General features: G+C 37.5%; 3 protein-coding genes across 3 annotated transcripts; all 3 read left to right on the forward strand.

The window, feature by feature from the left end:
• Window positions 1-395: 395 nt before the first annotated feature.
• GCK72_025847 (uncharacterized protein) lies at window positions 396-2,790 on the forward strand (the record flags this gene model as incomplete). The annotated part of the gene is made up of 6 exons (XM_003105546.2): window positions 396-548; window positions 596-746; window positions 1,664-1,761; window positions 1,811-2,341; window positions 2,391-2,653; window positions 2,700-2,790. 6 exons carry the CDS (start codon window positions 396-398, stop codon window positions 2,788-2,790), a joined length of 1,287 nt encoding a protein of 428 aa, XP_003105594.2.
• A 4,111-nt stretch (window positions 2,791-6,901) lies between these two features.
• Window positions 6,902-12,847, forward strand: GCK72_025848 (uncharacterized protein; the record flags this gene model as incomplete). The annotated part of the gene is made up of 13 exons (XM_053736514.1): window positions 6,902-6,954; window positions 7,006-7,107; window positions 7,882-7,953; window positions 8,005-8,106; window positions 8,174-8,296; window positions 9,084-9,191; window positions 9,524-9,928; window positions 9,975-10,277; window positions 11,979-12,091; window positions 12,148-12,213; window positions 12,264-12,626; window positions 12,674-12,766; window positions 12,813-12,847. The coding sequence occupies 13 exons, from the start codon at window positions 6,902-6,904 to the stop codon at window positions 12,845-12,847; spliced, it is 1,938 nt and encodes a 645-aa protein (XP_053580080.1).
• A 1,033-nt stretch (window positions 12,848-13,880) lies between these two features.
• GCK72_025849 (uncharacterized protein) lies at window positions 13,881-17,970 on the forward strand (the record flags this gene model as incomplete). Its single annotated transcript, XM_053736515.1, has 7 exons — window positions 13,881-13,981; window positions 14,031-14,241; window positions 16,442-16,640; window positions 16,690-17,057; window positions 17,142-17,402; window positions 17,452-17,751; window positions 17,800-17,970. 7 exons carry the CDS (start codon window positions 13,881-13,883, stop codon window positions 17,968-17,970), a joined length of 1,611 nt encoding a protein of 536 aa, XP_053580081.1.
• Between the last annotated feature and the right edge of the window lie 1,015 nt (window positions 17,971-18,985).

Consider the following 18,985-nt stretch of genomic DNA (forward strand, 5'->3'; position numbering starts at 1 on the left):
TAGTTTATTTCAGAGTGAAATGAGCTTTCAACCCGGGTATAAATGATTTTGCTAGATTTCTAATTTTATGTCATCAATCCAAATTTTTTATGACCAAAATGGCTTGTTTGTAACCAAAATGATGCAAAATAGAAACTTTTCGAGTAGTTTAGTAGTGCAAGAACACGAAACTGCAATCCAATTGTTTTTTCTGTCTTTCTCTGTTTTTTTTTGTTCCGGTTCCCGATGGCATCATACTCTGATCTTCAGAGAGTTTCAATGCTGACTGATAACACAACTCCTGAGTACTCCTGATAATTATATGGCATAGTTTTTTCATTCTTCACAATTTCGTGCTTCCCTCACGTTCTCTCCTTTTCTCAACATTTTTCAATTTAAGTTTTCCAGCAGCAATAATGATAATAGAACAATTTTGGGAGTTTTTCTTGGCTCATCCCGTTTCTGTTCTCGCAACTCTTGCGATTCTCTATGCTATTCACATAACTGTGAAGCCATTGAATCGAATCAGAAGACTTGGCGATGTCGGGCTGTTCTTTGGAAAACCAGAGGTAGAATGAGAGTGTTGGTTGACTACTAATGAGGTGATGTCTTTCAGCTGACTGGATTCTACCGGGAGCGTCAACTGGAAAGGCTCAAGCTGTTGAGGCGTGTTGGAGAGATGCCTCCAGTGTTTCCAAATGGGTGGTATTGTGTTTGTGAATCGGAGAAGTTGGCTAAAAACCAAATTATGGAGATTACGGTTTTAGGTTAGTTTTTTTTAGGTTGACTTGGGATTAGTCAGATTTAGATGATTTGTAGCAGGCGGCTCGTTAGAAACTTGGAAAACTGAGTGTGTGAGTAAAATAGTGTTTTGAAGTTTTTGACTGTTTCCTTGTCACTCTGTGACAAACTCCAGAATGTGATAACTGATATTAGCTACTGGAAAGTATTATTTCTGCTTAACAATTCACTCAGGCTGCCTGAGTGTCATGTGAAAATCACGCGTTCCTATGTTTCTTTCTGTTTTTTTTCTCCGACACATGTGTCTTGACAGATATATTATTTCACAAGAAAGTTTGTACTAACTGGTTTTACTAGGGAAGATCATGAAATCAGTTTGGAGTTTTGGGATTTGATTGGACCCATATATATTCTATATTACCAAACTTTGACCCTGTTTTTCTCGAATACTATGCCTCGAGGGCAAAAACTAAAAATATATTTGAAATTAGCTTTTTTCAGCATTCCAAATATAAAGGCCACGTCTCATAACCCCAAACTGATTCCATGATCTTCCCTAATTAGTTCAATATATGTTTCGTACGTAATAGGTGAAGATTCTTTTCAAGATAAGAATTCGATTGGAGATCAGATAAAACTGAAAAAATGAATAACTTTTTGGACACAATTATCTCCGCAATTCTGTGGTTTCTGCTTCAGTAGTTTTTTTTTCAAATTTTATTTCCTCAAATTGTACGGTTCTTATCAGTGCCACGAGTCAAATTTTCTAACAGAAAAAACTACTGATAAGAACCCTTAAAATTAGGATCACATGATTCCAATTCGTTTTTTTGGAATGATTTTTGAGTGCCATTATAAAGGTCGGTACGTTCAGTAGACGAGTCAAAGTATATATGCTACACTCCACACTACATGACACGCTATCTATTTCTTTTTTCTGCAGGCCAATTCCTCTCGCTGATAAGATCGGAATCGGGCGCCGTCTACATCACAGACTCATATTGCCCTCACATCGGGGCAAACTTCAATATCGGAGGACGGGTGAGACATCATGTAGTCATGTTTTAGTTTCTGGGTTACGATATATCAGGTAGTACGAGACAACTGCATTCAATGTCCATTCCATGGCTGGATCTTCAGTGCAGAAACAGGAAAATGTGTGGAGGTACCGTATGACGAGGGTAGAATTCCGGAACAAGCCAAAGTAACAACTTGGCCATGTATTGAAAGGAACAATAGCATTTACTTATGGTACCATTGTGATGGAGCTGCACCAGAATGGGAGATCCCCGAGATTCCACAAATCACCGATGGTATTTGGCATTTGGGAGGAAGAACTGAGCATGAAGTGATGTGTCATATCCAAGAGATCCCGGAAAATGGAGCAGACATTGCTCACCTGAACTATCTTCATAAATCAGCACCGGCTATTACTGAAGGATCAAATATTGTGAAAACAGACCTCTCGGATCCGCAACCAGCTGTTCAACATGTATGGGATGGGAAGTGGGAAGTAAAGTCGGAAGCTGATAAGCATTGTGGTGTGATGCACCTAAACCAGTACATGACTCTCTGGGGATACAGATTACCGTTGACTGGCAGCAAGCTTATTGCCGAGCAGGTACATAATACAAAAATTATTTCATGGAATATGTATTACTTGTTTTCAGCATGGCCCTGGCATTGTCCATATGATCTTTGACTTTGGCTTCTGGGGAAAAGGTGTCGTGTTCCAAACAGTCACTCCTGAAGAGCCACTGCTTCAGAGAGTTCGCTTCAGAATCTTCTCCAATATTCCTTGGTTCTTCGTAAAATTCTTCATGACAGTGGAGTCTATGCAGTTTGAACGGGATGTGTTTGTTTGGTCTAACAAAAAATACATCAAATCGCCACTCCTGGTTAAGAATGACGGCCCGATTCAAAAGCATAGAAGGTAATATTTTTGGACAACTATTATTAAACAAAAAATGTGCATTCAGATGGTTCTCCCAATTCTACACTGCAAACAGCCCGACGATGTTGAAAGATGGAAGCTTGTCCAACCAGGCTAAATCTATTAACGACTGGTAGAAGTCACGTTTTTCTTTTTTGTATATGTAGAAAACGATTGAATCACTAATATCTACCGAAAGTTTTTTCCGAATTTATAGCCGTGTTGTAACCGAAATTTGAAAATGCTTACCATACTTTTTTTGAATGAAAATAAAGAAAATATACATGAAGTGAATGCGAAATCACAAAATACAATTAAAAAACTTTTTATAATCTTTGATTCACAATAGATTGTGTGATATATGGAAAGGAAAGGTTTGGCAAAGAACATCCCGTTAAAAAACACTAATCTCACATGTTTTATCAAAGAGCAAGACAATTGCGGTTGTTGTGGAATTCCGTTTCTCTGAACTGCATTTCTTTTCCAATCTTGTTATCCAAAACAATGCGGACCTGAAGAAAAAAACACGTAAAAGGCGATTGCGGTCAGGGCTGAGCAAATTATTTGAATTCTTGTTTTGAATGTTTGATATCTTTCGTAAAAGTTAACCAATCTGTTCAAAACTTTCTCGGCTGCTTTTAATTACCAATTCTTACATTAGGTGACTCAATTCAGTGAACAAAGTTGTGCGATCACGGTGAACTGAAAACGTGGTCAAATAATTTGCCCAGCCCTGATTGTGGTCAGTTATAATATTTTCATGTCGTAATGTATTCGTTTCTGTGAGATCATTTCCATACTTTGAGAATTCTCAATTCGAAAAGTTTGGCCAGTGGGAATCTTCTAGAAATTTCACTTCAGTAAAGTGTGTTTTTTTCAGTATTTTGTCATTCCTGGCGTTATTTTCGATAGTTTTAAGCGTTTTTCAATCAATATTTATCGTGTTGTGTAAAATTTATTGAAGAATACAACAAAAATGATCAAAAATACCGTCAAAATTTAAAAAGTCAACGCAGCCAAAGTCGAGTTTCTAGGCCACCGCGGCCAATTTTTTTTTGACCATTTCACTGACCGAACATTTCTGTGCTCGCTTTCAGCGGGTTGAGCGCCAAATTAAAAAAATCTTGAAGTATGAAAAAAATCTTGCCGAAAACGCATACATAATGCTATGAAAATATTGTAACGGACTACGATACGCCTTCATGGTCACAGAAAAAGATTAACGTTCCGTTTCACACGTTGTACCAGTCATCAAGATGGAATATTCATATTTTTAATTCATTGGTTGAAAAAAAACATTTGTTGAAACCGTGATTGAAAGGATAAAGAAACTATCTTGACAGAGAACGAAAAGTATGAAATGTTGGGAAGACACCCAAAAAACTTGTTTGAGATGTTAATCAGAAAGAAACTGGATGGGGGAAGGTTCAATCAGAAAATGGTGCAAAAAGAAAATAAAGCAATTGGAAAGTTTCAGGAACAGACTGATAGCAGGTCATAGTAAAGTTATTCCGAACTCTTATTATCTAAGAAATAATTGTGTTTGACTGTTATCAACATTAGCTGTTTACAATGGAAAATGACTTACATTTAGTTTAATAGTGTACATATTTCGGTTTCACCTGATTGTCCAATAAACTCAATTCTGTGCGGACTGAACAGAACGAAAAGGACATAATTTTTACTGTCCACGTTTTTTGCGTAGAGGCACTAACTTGAAAATTACAGGTTGTCAAAGTGAAAGCTCCAAAACTTCGCTAATTTCACATATTCACTAACTTTAGTCGGTTTCAGAGAGAAATGACTTTGATTAACAGTGACTTTTATGGTAGCGTCCCTACAAAAAAATTGGTCTACCACAAAAATTATGTTATATTTTTGCTCTGTCCAACACATATAAAATAAAATTTGTCGACTAATCAGGCGACACCGAAATACATTTTCACAGTGGTTCATTTTCCACTGAAAACAGGCAAAATTGAGAACGTTTTGAGCAGTACTCTATATGAAACGAGTATACTCTTCTGGAACAATTTTTATACTTACTTTATTTACAGAAAAAATAACATAAAAACGATGAAATTATGTGTCAAATAAGCTAACACTAGACCTGTCAGAAAGCTACAAAACAGGTGTCATCTTTGCCTACATTTTCAGCAAAGGGTGAAACTATAAGTTCTAAATTCCATCTCACTACAAAAAAAGTGTTCATGATCATTCAATATACCGATCTTGTGTTCCTGCCGGTCCAAACTTTTCTAATGTTTCAACAAAACCAAGGAGGTATATCACTTCTTTAAATAAGCTATCCCCTTCTTTCAAACATGACAAACTTTCAAATATCAAAAACCTTAAAATCATTATCTTAGTCTCTTTGAGCACTGGCATCGCAAAATCACCCAATTATGATATGCAAAGATTAACAATGTCTGGGGACAAGACATAGACAGCTAGCTCAAGTAATCAGATTTTTTATTGTCTAGTTATTTCATACGCTCAACTATATATAATTTTTGACTCATTACGACAATTCTCATTTCCATATTTCACTCTCATGCTCGACACATCAAAAACAAATGTTTTCGAACGGTTTCCCTCTTCCTTCTCGTCTTCCTTTGTTTCATTGCCCCCCTCTCCGCCTAATAAATCAATACAGTGACATGAGTGGCGTGGTGCCAAATGCACTGTGGCCCCGCGCCACTATTTGCATAAGAGTTGGTTCGAGCGTTCGTCTACATGTCCATCAATCTATCGGTTGTGATTTTTCTTATTTCTGCCTGCTTGATCGATGGGCTTTCGCCTTTTCTCTTTTCCTCTGGCTGGGCTTGATTCTAATTTCCGTTTATTAAAGAATCGCTGAAAAAGATATTGAGTAAGAGACATTATTTGAATCTAACCAACTATTCCTTCATTTTTCTTTTCATACGAATATTTTCCTGTCTTTTTCGGAAGAAATATAAACATTCTCATTTTCTCAAAGTTTTGACGGTCGTTTCCCTTTATGTTAAGCCGCTAGGCACCTGTTGTTACGGCGATTTCAAAATTTCTCATTTTCCCATCTACATGAACACGTGAATCTGGTTGCAAAACTATTCGCGCCATTCAATAACAATAATGAATTGAGTATAGTAGTTTGATTAGATGAAACATTACACTTTAAGTTTTATAATTCGACCCGATTGGGCTCGTTCTGCTACATATTTGTCGCTTATTGTTTTTGATGAACCGCCTATCACTTTTAAGATCTGTTTTTCATTGTGACCTAAGCGCTCATTTATATGCAATCGCCGCCGCGCGAGAAATTTTACGAGGGCAGGCTCGGTGACTGTCCCAGGGACCCCCCCTCCGGTACGAGTTGAAGTTGCGAACAACTTTAAATGGGTTAAGCTACATGTTGGATAAGATGAAAGAAAAGTTTCATCAAAAAGTGAGTGAGGAAATGTGAAGGTTGTATAACGGTGACCATTTGTCATCCGAGATTTTATAGAGTGGGTGGGTTAAACCTGAAGCGTCACGGTGAAACTTATTTTTCTAAATTTCTGTTGGATCAAGTTCGAGAGGATAGGAATCTGTCAATAGTTGACCAAAACTGCTAATTCTCATAGTGTATGTATATCAAACTCGATAGCTCATTTTTGTAGTTGACCTCTCTTTTTTACGTGCACTTCATTAAGAGTGATTGCCGGGTATTCATTAGAATCAACATTTTTCAGTTCCTACAGTAGTCCCCCAACCCTTCAACTTTGATTTTTCTCCATCATTTGAAAATGTCTTACTGTAGTTCTATGTTTTTGTTCGGGGTTTCTCAGATGTGTCCTCAAAAAGTAGATTTTTTTGAAAACATATTGTATAAGGGTCGTTCTTCATTTTTATCAACCTACCGCCAATTTCTCATTCAAAAAAATTTTTCGCTGTTCTCCCAGCTATTTCCATTCGGTGTCAGCGATTTACCAGAATTTGCAGTTTACCTCTCTCTTGTACGTGCTTTTCATCAAGAGTGGTAGCCAGCCATTGCCATCATTAGAAATAAACATTTCTCAGTACGTACAGTTCTAGAGATTATAACATTCTGGCACGAGCCGTGGTAATCGACACCAATACAATTTCTTCCTTCCTTTGCAACCAGCCGGCCACCGCAGCAAAGGTTACACCCCAAATTGTTTATGATCCCTCGTCCTGTATATTATAAACTATCATTTTTTCATACGTACTACTTTTTGCTCTTGCAGACTTGCTACGTCAGGAAAAATGAGTAGACAGAAGCCAACTCTCGTCATCAAGTTTGGAGGAAAGGTTTTGAGGTAATTTTAATAGCTTCTCCAGAAATTTACAACGTTTTGTATGATATTCAGAAAAGTTCCATGGGAAGACTGGTCGACTGATTCGCGTTCAAAGACCGCATCTGCTCCCCGCAAGGTTTCTTGGACAAAAAATTTCTTCAAGCTCAAGAAAACGTGAGTTTCCCAACAAAAGATAAACCGAAAATAAGAGTTATCGAGAATGGAAACACCCGGAACAAGAACCGCTTGAATTAGAACACCCACTGATCTGAAATACCGTAGAAACTGTATTAGAGCGACATGTCGCTCTATTTTTCGAACAGGTTTTTGCTGTCGTTCTATTAGAGGTGTCGTTCTATTAAAGGTGTCGCTCTGATACAGTTTTTACGGTAGCTTAAACCATCGACCCCTGTCGTTAATTTACACACATTTTATCATTTACAGAAACAATAGATTTTTTAGTGTTTTTTTTCCGTGATTTCTCAGCTGTGTCCCCAATAGATTATATTGGAAACGGATTGCGTGAGGATCTTTACTCAATGTTATTAAACTACTCTCATTTTCTCATTTCTAAAGATTTTCACTTTCCTCCCAGCTATCTTCCACTGGGTGTCAATTCTACACCAGAAATGTCGATTCTCATAGTGTATGTGTATCAAACTCGGTAACAAATTTTTGTATTTGACCACTCTCTTTTACGTGACCTTCATTGAGAGTAATAGCCAGCCATTTATTATAATAAACATTTTTTAGTGCGTACAGTTTTTTAGAGATTATATACATTTTGGCACGAGCCGAGGTAATCGAGACCCGAACCATTCCTTCCTTGTCTTTGCAACCAGCCGCTCACCGCAACAAAGGTCACACCCACCGCTAATTGTTTATAATCCTCCGTCCTGTTTATTATAAACTATTATTTTTCACACGTACTACTCATTTCTCTTGCAGACTTGCTACGTCAGGAAGAATGAGTGGAAAGAAGCCAACTCTCGTCATCAAGTTTGGAGGAAAGGTTTTGAGGTAATTTTAATAGCTTCTCCAGAAATTTACAACGTTTTGTATATTGCTCAGAAAAGTGCCATGGGAGGACTGGTCGACTGATTCGCGTTCAAAGCCGGCATCGAATCCCCGGAAAGTTTCATGGACTAAAAATTTCTTCAAGCTCGAGAAAATGTGAGTTTCACAACAAAATATCACCAACACCTGGTGTTATTCCAAACAAATATTTCATCATTTACAGAAAGAAAACCAATTGCTTCAATCTCGCCACTTCACCATTGTCGTCTTCATCTCCTTCGGCTTTATCTTCTTCTGCTGGATCTTCTCCATCTCGCACACCAACTCCAGAGAAAACTATGAAAAAGTAAGTTTTGTGAACGATTCAGGAAAAAATTAAACTGATAGGTGTTACCCCTTGAGAAACTTTCCAGAATCTGAACTGGCCCGCATCAACACTTTTTGAGATGGACTTACAGCTCGAAAAATATATTATGAAAACGGAAATTTCGCGCTGATTTGAAATCTGTATTCTGATTTTGCTTAACGATTTTGGGAAAAAAGTTATTCGCTTTTTTGTGGCTTTTCAGTGCAAAAAAGAGCATTTTCAAAGCTCTCGAAATCAACGTGTTTTTCTGTTCGTACTTTATTATAATATTTCATCATTTGCAGAAAAAAGGCCGATCGTTTAAATCTCACCTCTTCAACATTGTCGCGTTCAAAGCCCCCCTCCGTTCCCCGCAAAGTTTCTTGGACTAAAAATTTCTTCAAGCTCAAGAAGACGTGAGTTTCACAACAAAATATCACGGCTCTATTCCAGTTAAGATGTCCTTTTAAAACTTGAACGTCCCAAAAAATACTTAGACGTCCCTTAAAACATTTAAACGTCTTTTGGGGTTTCAAATATGCTAAAAAATGTTTAGACGTCCCAAAAACATTAAGACGTCTCTTGAACCCTTTCGGTGACTTTAAGTGTAGCAGGGACGTCTAAATATTTTTGGGACGTTTAAATGTTTTAATAGACGTCTAAGTGTTCTAAGGGACGACTAAGAGTTATTTGGGACGTTCTAGTTTTTAAAGGATATCTAAACTGGAATAGAGCCAATGTCACCAACACCTGTCGTTATTTCATATATAATTAATGTCATTTACAGAAAGAACACCGATCGTGTGAATCTTCCTACTTCACCATCGCCGTCTTCACCTTCTTCGAATGTATCTTCTGCATCTCGTACACCATCTCCAGAGAAGACTATGAAAAAGTAAGTTTTGTGAATGATTAGGTGATAGGTGTTACCCCTGTCAAAGATCTCCCGAATCTGAACCGGCTCGCACCAAAACTCTCTTAGAGTGAAAACTAACAATATTGAGAACCGCACAAACGAGAACCGCTCAAATTAGACCAGCCTGGTCAGAGCATTCCAAATAAAAATTGATACAAAATTGCTAAGAAATGAGGAACCATAATTATAGATACAAACGGTTCTCTTTCGGGCCAAGTTCTGGCTTGAACCAGTTTTGATTCAGTCTGTTGTGATTAGGGTAGCACTTTAAGATCATAGAAATTGAACAATTATAATTTTCTATTTTATAGAGCTCATGACGTTCACTTTCCTGAGTTTCTAAAACCGTTCCTGAGCGTTTCTGAATCCACCGAGCAAGAAAAAGCTCCTGTGGTGAAGATCAAGAGGACCTACCCTCGGGTCTACAACCTTCCACCGTACCTCCAAAAACCGAACCAGAAGTACAACTTCAGCATTTTTAGTGAGGAGGAGAAGAAAAGAAGACGCGAAGAGCGCCAGAAGGCAAATGAGGAGAAAATGAAACAATTGAAAATGGAAGAGGAGAGAAGAGAAGCCGAAAAAAAGGAGGCGGAAAGAATGAAAATGCAAAAAATGGAGGCAGAGCGTCAAGCCAAAAAGAAGGAAGGAATGCATCTTCTCCTGGGAAAAGAAGTCCCAGGAATTGACTACGACGATCTTTGTCACAAAATTGATAGGTTTGTGTCAATTTTCTGCTTCTCAAAAATATGGTCTAGGTTTCAGTCGTTATTCCGAATGGGAGGCCGACCGGCAATACGAAAGAGAGCTCTATGAAAGAGAGAAGGCAGAAGAGAAACGAAGGACCATCCTACAGTATGAAGCTGATTGCTATGGCCCGACAGTGGCCAATCATCTCAGAAATTTGAAAACATTTGATGAGATGCAGGCCAGGAAAAAAGAGGAAGAGGAACGCAAAAAAAATGAAGGAGAGGAATGGAAGATGAAGAAAGAAGAGGAAAGAAAACAGAGAGTGGCGGAAGCGAATCGCAGGTGGAACATGGCAAGTCCCTCGGCTGATCACGACAAGTAAGAGATCAAAATACAGTTATATTAAATCGTTTTGTTTTGTTTTTTAGTTCATCTGACAAATACTAAAATGGTCGCTCTCCCTGCTAACTGGTCACTGCCAAATCATCATTTCCGTAAGTTACTCCTAATTATAATAACTAAACATATCAGATTTTGTTTCAGGTCCTTATATGAGTCTTCCTATCTAATCTCGATCAGTCTCACCGCCGCAGTAATTTTGCTCATCCGGCTCCTGCTTATGATTGACGTCCTAAATAACTTAATTTTACCTAATTGCTGTGCTAAAGTTTTTAATCAGATTTGTTATGTTATCTCTCTCCCTCTCTCATTTTCTTTCCGCATCTCATAGGTCCTTCTTAAATCTCGGTTTTCCGGATGCCATTTCAAAATCTCGATTCTGACAACTATTCTTTCCACTTATTCCCCCGTCTCCTCCCGATCTTCATCTCAATTGTCTCTTCATGACTCAGTTTGGTATCTCAGCACCTCAGAAACCATTTCTTTTGGTTTTTGTATCATCTTGCTCTAATATTCTTTCATCTCATAGGTCTCCATTTTGACTCTCGGTTTTCCCGATGCTACATCAAATTCTCAATTCTGACCTCTAAAATTATCCTGTTTTCATATCCCAGCCACCGATCCAAATTTTCATATCAATTGTCACTTCATAACTCAATTTGGTTTCTCAGCACCTCGGAAACCATTTTCTTTGTTTCTGTATTATCTTGCTCTAATTTTGTTTCTTCTGCATCTCATAGGTCCCCTCTTCCCGTTTTGAATCTCGGTTTATCCGATGCCATATCAAAATTTCAATTCTCACCTCTCAAACTGTCCTGTTATTTTATCTCTCCCTCCGCTTCCTATTTTCATATCAATTGTTTCTTCATGACTCAATTTGGTGTTTCAACACAGAAGCCACGGTTCACGTTTTTATATCATTTATCGCTCTAATGATTTTATTTGTTTATTATAATTTACCTGTTGAATTTGAAATAAATGAAATTTTTTGTTGCTTTGTTATCTTTTCGACGAAGAAGGACCCCTTTACTTGAACCACTCCTGTTATAGAAGAAAAAGCAAAAGACATGATTTGAAAATAGAAAGACACTCTAAAAAGGTCACTCGACACCAGAACGCAAATTTTCGAAACACCCTTCATATCAGATTTTCCCGTGAAAGACACCGCCAAGTAGTCAAAAAATTTTGTATCGAAACTGAGGGTTAAGCAGCGGTCAAGCTGCGTGAACCAACTTGGTTCTTTTTTTCTTCAAAGTCTATATGCATACGTTTCCAATTTCTCTTATTGCAAGGTAACTGGTGGCGGTCATTAGCAAAAAATTCCGCCTAAACAATGCGTCACGGATGGTTGAAAAACTGTACTCATTCATAAAATTATGTTTTGGCAGATGTTCATTTCATGTGTCTCAACAATCCTTCTCTATTTGCGAATGCGACAAAGTCACTGTCCAGATATTACACTTTTTTACGACTGTTATGCTACTTTGCCCAATTGTGCTTTTTGCGAAAATTTTGGCATATGTTCCCTCCTGTTTTCCTCCCTTTTTTGCTTCATCCTGTGTTCATAAATTGGATATTTTATAGCCAATCATTCATTTAAAAATGGAGTTATATCGTTCGTTAACGCTTTTCAAAGTTTTTGTTTTTTCTTAATGAAATATTTATATAATATTATTTCAGAATGTCAGATTCAACTAACAGCAACTACCTTCTCGTCGTTGAGTCATGCTCGCTGAAAATTATCAAGAGAGAGGACATGTCGAATCAGTACCAAGAGATTCATCCGATCACAGGTATGTTAGAAACACGCTATAAAAACGGAGTAGGCAATTAAACAATTATATTTCAGATGAGGAATATCAAAAAACCGGAAAACCGATTCCTACAAACAAATACAACGAAGAGACAGACATATGTGAGAAGCTCTCTAACTTTGCTTCAAAATAAATTTTATTCTGTTTTTAGGGTGTCCACATTGCTCCAAATACTATTGGAAGTTTTGCCGCAGGCACCCACTTTACCTCGTTCCAAATGGCTCCATTGAAGACGGACCCGAAGACGAATCAAGAGCAATGCGATCTGTCCCGCAGGAATTCGTTGAGGTGGCAACATCGTCCCTCAAAGGAGCAGGAAAAGGAGTTTTTGCCCGCAAACTCCTTCCGAAAGGATACATGTTTGGGCCATATGAAGGGGAAAGAGTGGAGGACAGCAGCCAGATGAAAACTCCAGGTTATTCTTATGAATTGGACGGCAAAGACGGACCATATTTGATCGATGCGTCCGACGAGAACGCGTCAAATTGGCTCAGATACGTCAATGCTCCCAATAGTGAGTTATTCATATTTGAAAGTACTCTTATCAAAAAAAAATTTCAGAAAAGGAACATCAGAATCTTTACGCCGTGCAATACAACCACCAAATTTATTATATTGTCACAAAGGCGATTTTCATTGGCGAAGAACTATTGGGTAGGTTTGTAAGTTTGTAGAATTGATAACAATTGTTTTATTCCAGTTCCCTACGGACCGAAATATTGGAGAGGAAAGTGAACCGGATAACTTGGAGAGCTCAATTCGCCATAAAATGTATTATCCTAATCTTCTTACACAGATACTCGCAAATCAATTGAATCTCTCTCTAAAGTTATTGTTGTTCTATTTTCCCTAATTCATGTTATTTGTTTTTTTCTTTATCTATTGTCGCAACAACAAAGTTCCGACATTTTTTCTCACGTCAGAATGCACACTCGGTAGTAATTTTGCTCAGTCGGCAATTGTCGTGAGAAAAAATGTCGGAGCTTTTTTATTTTGATAATACCTATTTTGACTATTGTAAATGCCTATTCTTCAAATAAATCCAAGCCGTATATAACTGACAGATTCCCCTTTCATAATGCGGCAACATGGGAGACATGTGTATTGGCAGCTATGTGTCGCTTCTTAATAGTTAGGGTGGTTACGTCTAGAGCGAGAAGTCATACGCGTTTATCTTTACTTAAAACATAAGGAAAACTTTTTTCATTCTCCCATTCTTGTTATACGAATGTGGCACATGCAGTTTTCAGTGCAAATGAGGGATTCTTTATGACTTATACTTTATGAAAAACGTCAAGAAGTTGAACTATCAAAACTTATGTTCTTCAACTTATAATTATTTCTACCACAATGCAATATTACCCATCCGCCGGTGGCTGACCGTTCTCTCAAAGTTTGGACCGAGACGAGGTATGGGTATCGTTGCCGAATTTTAATTTACGGCGGCTCTCTACCGTATCCATAAATATTTTCAAAAATTCGGTAATCGCAATGAGACCCCCTACCTGGTCCCCGGGCTAAACGTTGAGCGAGCGGTCAGCCACCGGCGAATGGGTAATACAAGAACAGGTGTCCTTTTTCTTCACGTTACATCCCTTCTGTGTGCATAAACACCAAATGAGACGAGGTGACTGCGGACTACCCCTCTCAGTGCGCACAGGCGGCGTGTGTTGTCTCTTTTTTCTGCCACGTCATTGTTATTGTTTTCTCACAGTTTATTGCTAAGACACGTTAACCTGTTTACAGGTCATTTTTAGTCCGAGAGAAAATGACTTCGGTCCAAGATGATGCTCAAACTCCTGTGTCTGTTCCTACAGCGCAAGTCGAAAATTCAAGCAATGAGCAGAATCAGAATCCAAACGAAGAAACGTGAGTTCCACTGACTTTAAAACTCTTTCATGAAAATTTGAATTTTCAGTGATTCATCTGAACCTCATTCCCTGCTATCGATGTCTCAGAAACGAAGAAAAATGGATAAGATGACACCACTCCGGTTCCACGCCGTCTGTGGCGACAACGTCCTGCTAAACAGAACTTGTGTCACTGCTTGTCGAGATGAATCTAACAACACAAGCGCATACGTCTTCACTGAAAGAGCGATCAAGAATAATGAGAAAGTATGGATCAGGGTGAGTGGGAGATTTCAGATAACGGTTTCTGCACCAGTTACGTTCTTACATGGAATGTACTTCTGTTGCCCCCCCTAAAGTACCGATTTTTTTTGCTCATTTGATGAGCTTTCCCGAGAGAAAATGACCCATAATGGGTTTTCCTGTGACGTGACCTTGTTTTTGAGAAATTGAGATTTTTCAAAAAATGCAATTTTTTCGAAAAAAATTTTTCATTAATTTTTTTCATTATTTTGCCGGATTGTTCAGAAAAGGGGCTTTGCACATAATTGTTGCAAATTTTATGTAGTTTTTGACAAAAATATGAAACTTATGAAAAAATAATTTTTTGGTCCTGAAAAAGGTAAAAATGTTACACCCTCCAAAAAAAATTTTTTTTTCGAGGACGGCAAAGGTGACATATATGAGGTAAAAAAGTACAACTTATCTGGATCATTTTTTTATATAGCACTATAGTCGCTTCCAGTCAAAAATTGAGGAAAAACTTGGTCTGAAAATTTTCATTTTTCGAAAAAATGTGACATGTCGGAAATGAGTTTGAATTTCTGACATTGAATAAGTTCCAGTTAAAATCTTTTCAGAATAATGATTGTCAGACTGTGTTCCATAATTTTCATACAAAAAAGTACATCCCTGTTGACTTCTTTTATCATAACACTCGTTCTAATATTGCAAGTTTTTTCATGTTTTGGAAATTCAATTGCTCATAACTCCTCTAAAACTAAAGAAAACAGGCTCAAAAGCGCAGGACAACTTAAAAATGACTAGTGCTTCTCAAAAATCATAATTGGGCTGTTTTTCGAAAAATTATTTTTTTCGACTTTTGATAAGGGGGTACCACATGAAATTTTTTCCAAAAACTTGAAAATTTTTTTTTTCGAAAACAATTCAAAACTAGTTTTTCAGCTACAAAAAAGCTAAAAACTATTGATTCTGTTTATTTTCGAAACAAAATTTTTTTCAAGTTTCTGGAAAAAATTTCATGTGGTCCCCCCTTATCAAAAGTCGAAAAAAATAATTTTTTGAAAAACAGCCCAATTATGATTTTTGAGAAGCACAAGTCATTTTCAAGTTGTCCTCCTTTTTTGAGCCTGTTTTCTTCAGTTTTAGAGGAGTTATGAGCAATTGAATTTCCAAAACATGAAAAAACTTGCAATATTTGAACGAGTGTTATGACAAATGATGTCAACAGGGATGTACTTTTTTATTTGAAAATTATGGAACAGATTTTGAAAATCATTATTCTAAAAAGATTTTAATTGGAACTTATTCAATGTCAGAAATTCAAACTCATTTCCGACATGTCACATTTTTTCGAAAAATGAAAAGTTTCAGACCAAGTTTTTCCTCAATTTTTGACTGGAAGCGACTATAGTGCTATATAGGAAAATGATCCAGATGAGTTGTACTTTCTTACCTTATATATGTCACCTTTGCCGTCCTCGAAAAAACATTTTTTTTTTGGAGGGTGTCACATTTTTACCTTTTTCAGGATCAAAAAATTATTTTTTCATAAGTTTCATATTTTTGTCAAAAACTACATAAAATTTGCAACAATTATGTGCAAAGCCCCTTTACTGAACAATCCGGCAAAATAGTGAAAAAAATTAATGAAAAAATTTTTTCGAAAAAATTGCATTTTTTGAAAAATCTCAATTTCTCAAAAACGAGGTCACGTCACAGGAAAACCCATTATGGGTCATTTTCTCTCGGGAAAACTCATTGAATGAGCAAAAAAAATCGGTACTTTAGGGGTAGCAACAGAAGTACATTCCATGTTAGTCAATGTAAAAAAACGGAATTAGTTTAGAGGGATAGTCACTTACTCTGTTCACGTCGGCTAGTGGAAAAAAAAAGATTATCGATAGAGTAAAAAATGTTGTAAATGACGAAAACAATCAGTCATTTCGTCAAAATTACAAATGATGTAGTCAAAATAGTATAAACGTAAAACAACCGAAACTTGAGTATGTAGAGCAGATCAAAAAAAGAATACCAAAAGAATTTTGAATACAAACTCGTTTTCTCAGTCATTTACATCGTACTCAAAGTTGTTTTTTCATTTCCGATAGGAAATTACACTGCGTATTCGCAATTTATAATATTTTTATAATCATTTTTCACCGCGTAACGAAAAATGATCAACGACTGATTAGGAATTATATGGCCCAGGGTTCGGCTGAAGAAAAAACTTTTTCAGATTATGGAAGTTGTTCCACCGGCTGATGGGAGTTTAACTGTAGGCGTTACCACCTTTGACCCAGCTACTCTTCCCTTGTCTGAAATGCCAGAGGACTTGACAAAATTGGTAATGAAACCGGGATACTGGAACTTCAAATTAGATGCTGCCAACAAACTGAACAACAAAAGTATTCTGGCGTTTTGGATCGACGAGTCAGGTAACAAACAGCGACATCTGAAATAATAATATAGCAACTCCATATTCAGATCAAATCTGGTGTGATAATATCGACTTTTCAAAACCTCAGATGTGTTTTCAAATGGATAGAAAGTCAGAAGACGTCTATATGTTTTTTGACATGAGTGGATCCACAAAGCTTATTAGAGTGCTCGGAGTCTCAAAAGTGCGCATCAAGCCGGCCGACGGGGGAACCGTCAGAAGAAACTCTTCAACCAATGCTCTTGCTACAAGAAATCGAATCGAAACAGTGGAGATCAGAAAATCTATTCAGCCATCTACTTCTGAAAAGGCGGAAGCCAAGTCACTGGTTGAGACCGCCAATGTGATGACCACTGACTTGTCTTTAGGAAACAAGACAGTCCCACAAGTGCCTGACCCGAAGAATATGACTGTGGTGTGTTTTTTAAGAGTCCGTCATGAAAGTGACACTTAAATTTTTAATTTGTTCATTCTAACATCATATATGATTGATTTCCAGTTGACTTCTACTACCAAGCTTGCTGTCATCAAAACCGTCGGAAGTTTGAATAATGGTTGCAACGTAATGTCCTGTAGAATCAGAAAGTATTATCAACGTGCAGAGGAACGTGGAACTCTCGACAAATTCTATTCTGCTGTGCTTGAGAAATCTTCTAATGGAAGTTCGCCAACCAGCACAGTAGTAAAAAGTGAATCAGCCAACCCATTATCGCAGAATCTGACGATGAACCAAGTAACGTGCACTAGCGGAACCTTCATGGTAAGTTTTTTCCAGTTTTCTATCTAAAAAGAGTTGCTTTGCTTTTCAGACCACAACGACTAGCCGACAAAGTCCGCCTGCCAAACAGACTATGGTACATGGCTGCATTGGAATGTCTCGTAAAATCAGAAAATATCATGAACAAATTGGCATTCGCGGAATTCTCGACAAGTTCTACTCCGCTGTGATCGAGGAAATTGCCACCGAGTGCTCTTCTGTCAGCAATGAAGCCAAAACCCAAATGGTAGAGCCAGTTCCCGTAGCGTCTTACATGAAAAACGGAACTCCAGCAGTTGAGAACACCGTTTTCCAGAATTTGACGGCGAAACAAGTAGAGGAGACACTCAATGTAAGCTTTGCTAAGTTGTTATCTGATAAAAGTCGTTTCATTTTTCAGACAACCATGATTATTCAAGAAAATGCGCGAGTTGTTCGGAACCCGGTTAATGGTTGGATTGGAGTTCCTCGCAGAATGCGAAAATACCTTAAACGAACTGATATCCGCGGAACTCTTGACAAATTCTATTCCACTATGCTTGAAGAAACGGAACCTGACGCTCAAATCTAAATTTTTCAACCCATATTACGATTTTAAATGATTTATCAAAATGTTCTTTGTCTTATTCTACTGAATTGAGTTTATTTCAGTTTATATTGTGTTTTGCCTTCATTTTTTTGTGAATTGGATTTATATGTTGAATGCACTACCTTGAGATATAAAGTTGAAACAAACAAATGACGAATTTATGGAAAACTGAAAAAAAGTGAGTTGAGTAACAACCAAATTTCAAAATTCTGTCATACTGTAACTATGCGTATTTTTATCTGACTTTCCGCTTTACATTTTTAGTTGTTGTTTTTGTTTTGTTCTTCAAAACAATATCTAATAACCCAATAGCTAATCTCTTCCCGTTCAAAAATATATTGTTCGTCAAATCTGTTCTCCCATCTTGCCCTATGGGAAGGCGGGAAATATGTGGTGTTGCGCATTAGTGTCTATTAGGGGTACGTGTTCATTTGGTGGCCCGTGTTTATTTGGGGGGTCTTTTTTTATTAGACGGTCCGTTTTTTTCGCTTCCTTGTTTCGCTAAACGTAATTTTCCGCTTAAACATTGAAATTGTTCCAGCGAACAATGAGGGCGACTGGTTGTTTCCCGCCGAGGTGTGGTGGCCACTATGGCGTGAGCAATCGTTGCCCTTGAACTCTCCATCATCAAAAGGAACCAACGTATTTACAAGATAAGTTTGTTTTAGAGAGACAGAACATTAGTGGGTGTGACATTGTAATTTGTATGAGTAGCTGAAACATGTGCTCATTGAAAAAAGCAGATTTCCATGTCTCACCCTTTTCATACCCGCTCCCAACACACAATTTCAATCGCTTATCAGTTTCAGAGAACATTCGACAAAGCCAAGCAGATGAGCACTAGCTTCTCATGTCGTGCAAACTCCACATGGTTCCGACATTCTTGGGCTGTTCTACATTTCGGATTTGAGACACCAAAGACAGCAATTTCCCATTGTAAGTACTTTCAGAATAAACACTATCTCATCGTTTGTCGCTGATATGAATATTGAATGCA

The sequence above is a fragment of the Caenorhabditis remanei genome, chromosome X (genome assembly GCF_010183535.1).
Source record: "Caenorhabditis remanei strain PX506 chromosome X, whole genome shotgun sequence".
Lineage (NCBI taxonomy): Eukaryota > Metazoa > Nematoda > Chromadorea > Rhabditida > Rhabditidae > Caenorhabditis > Caenorhabditis remanei.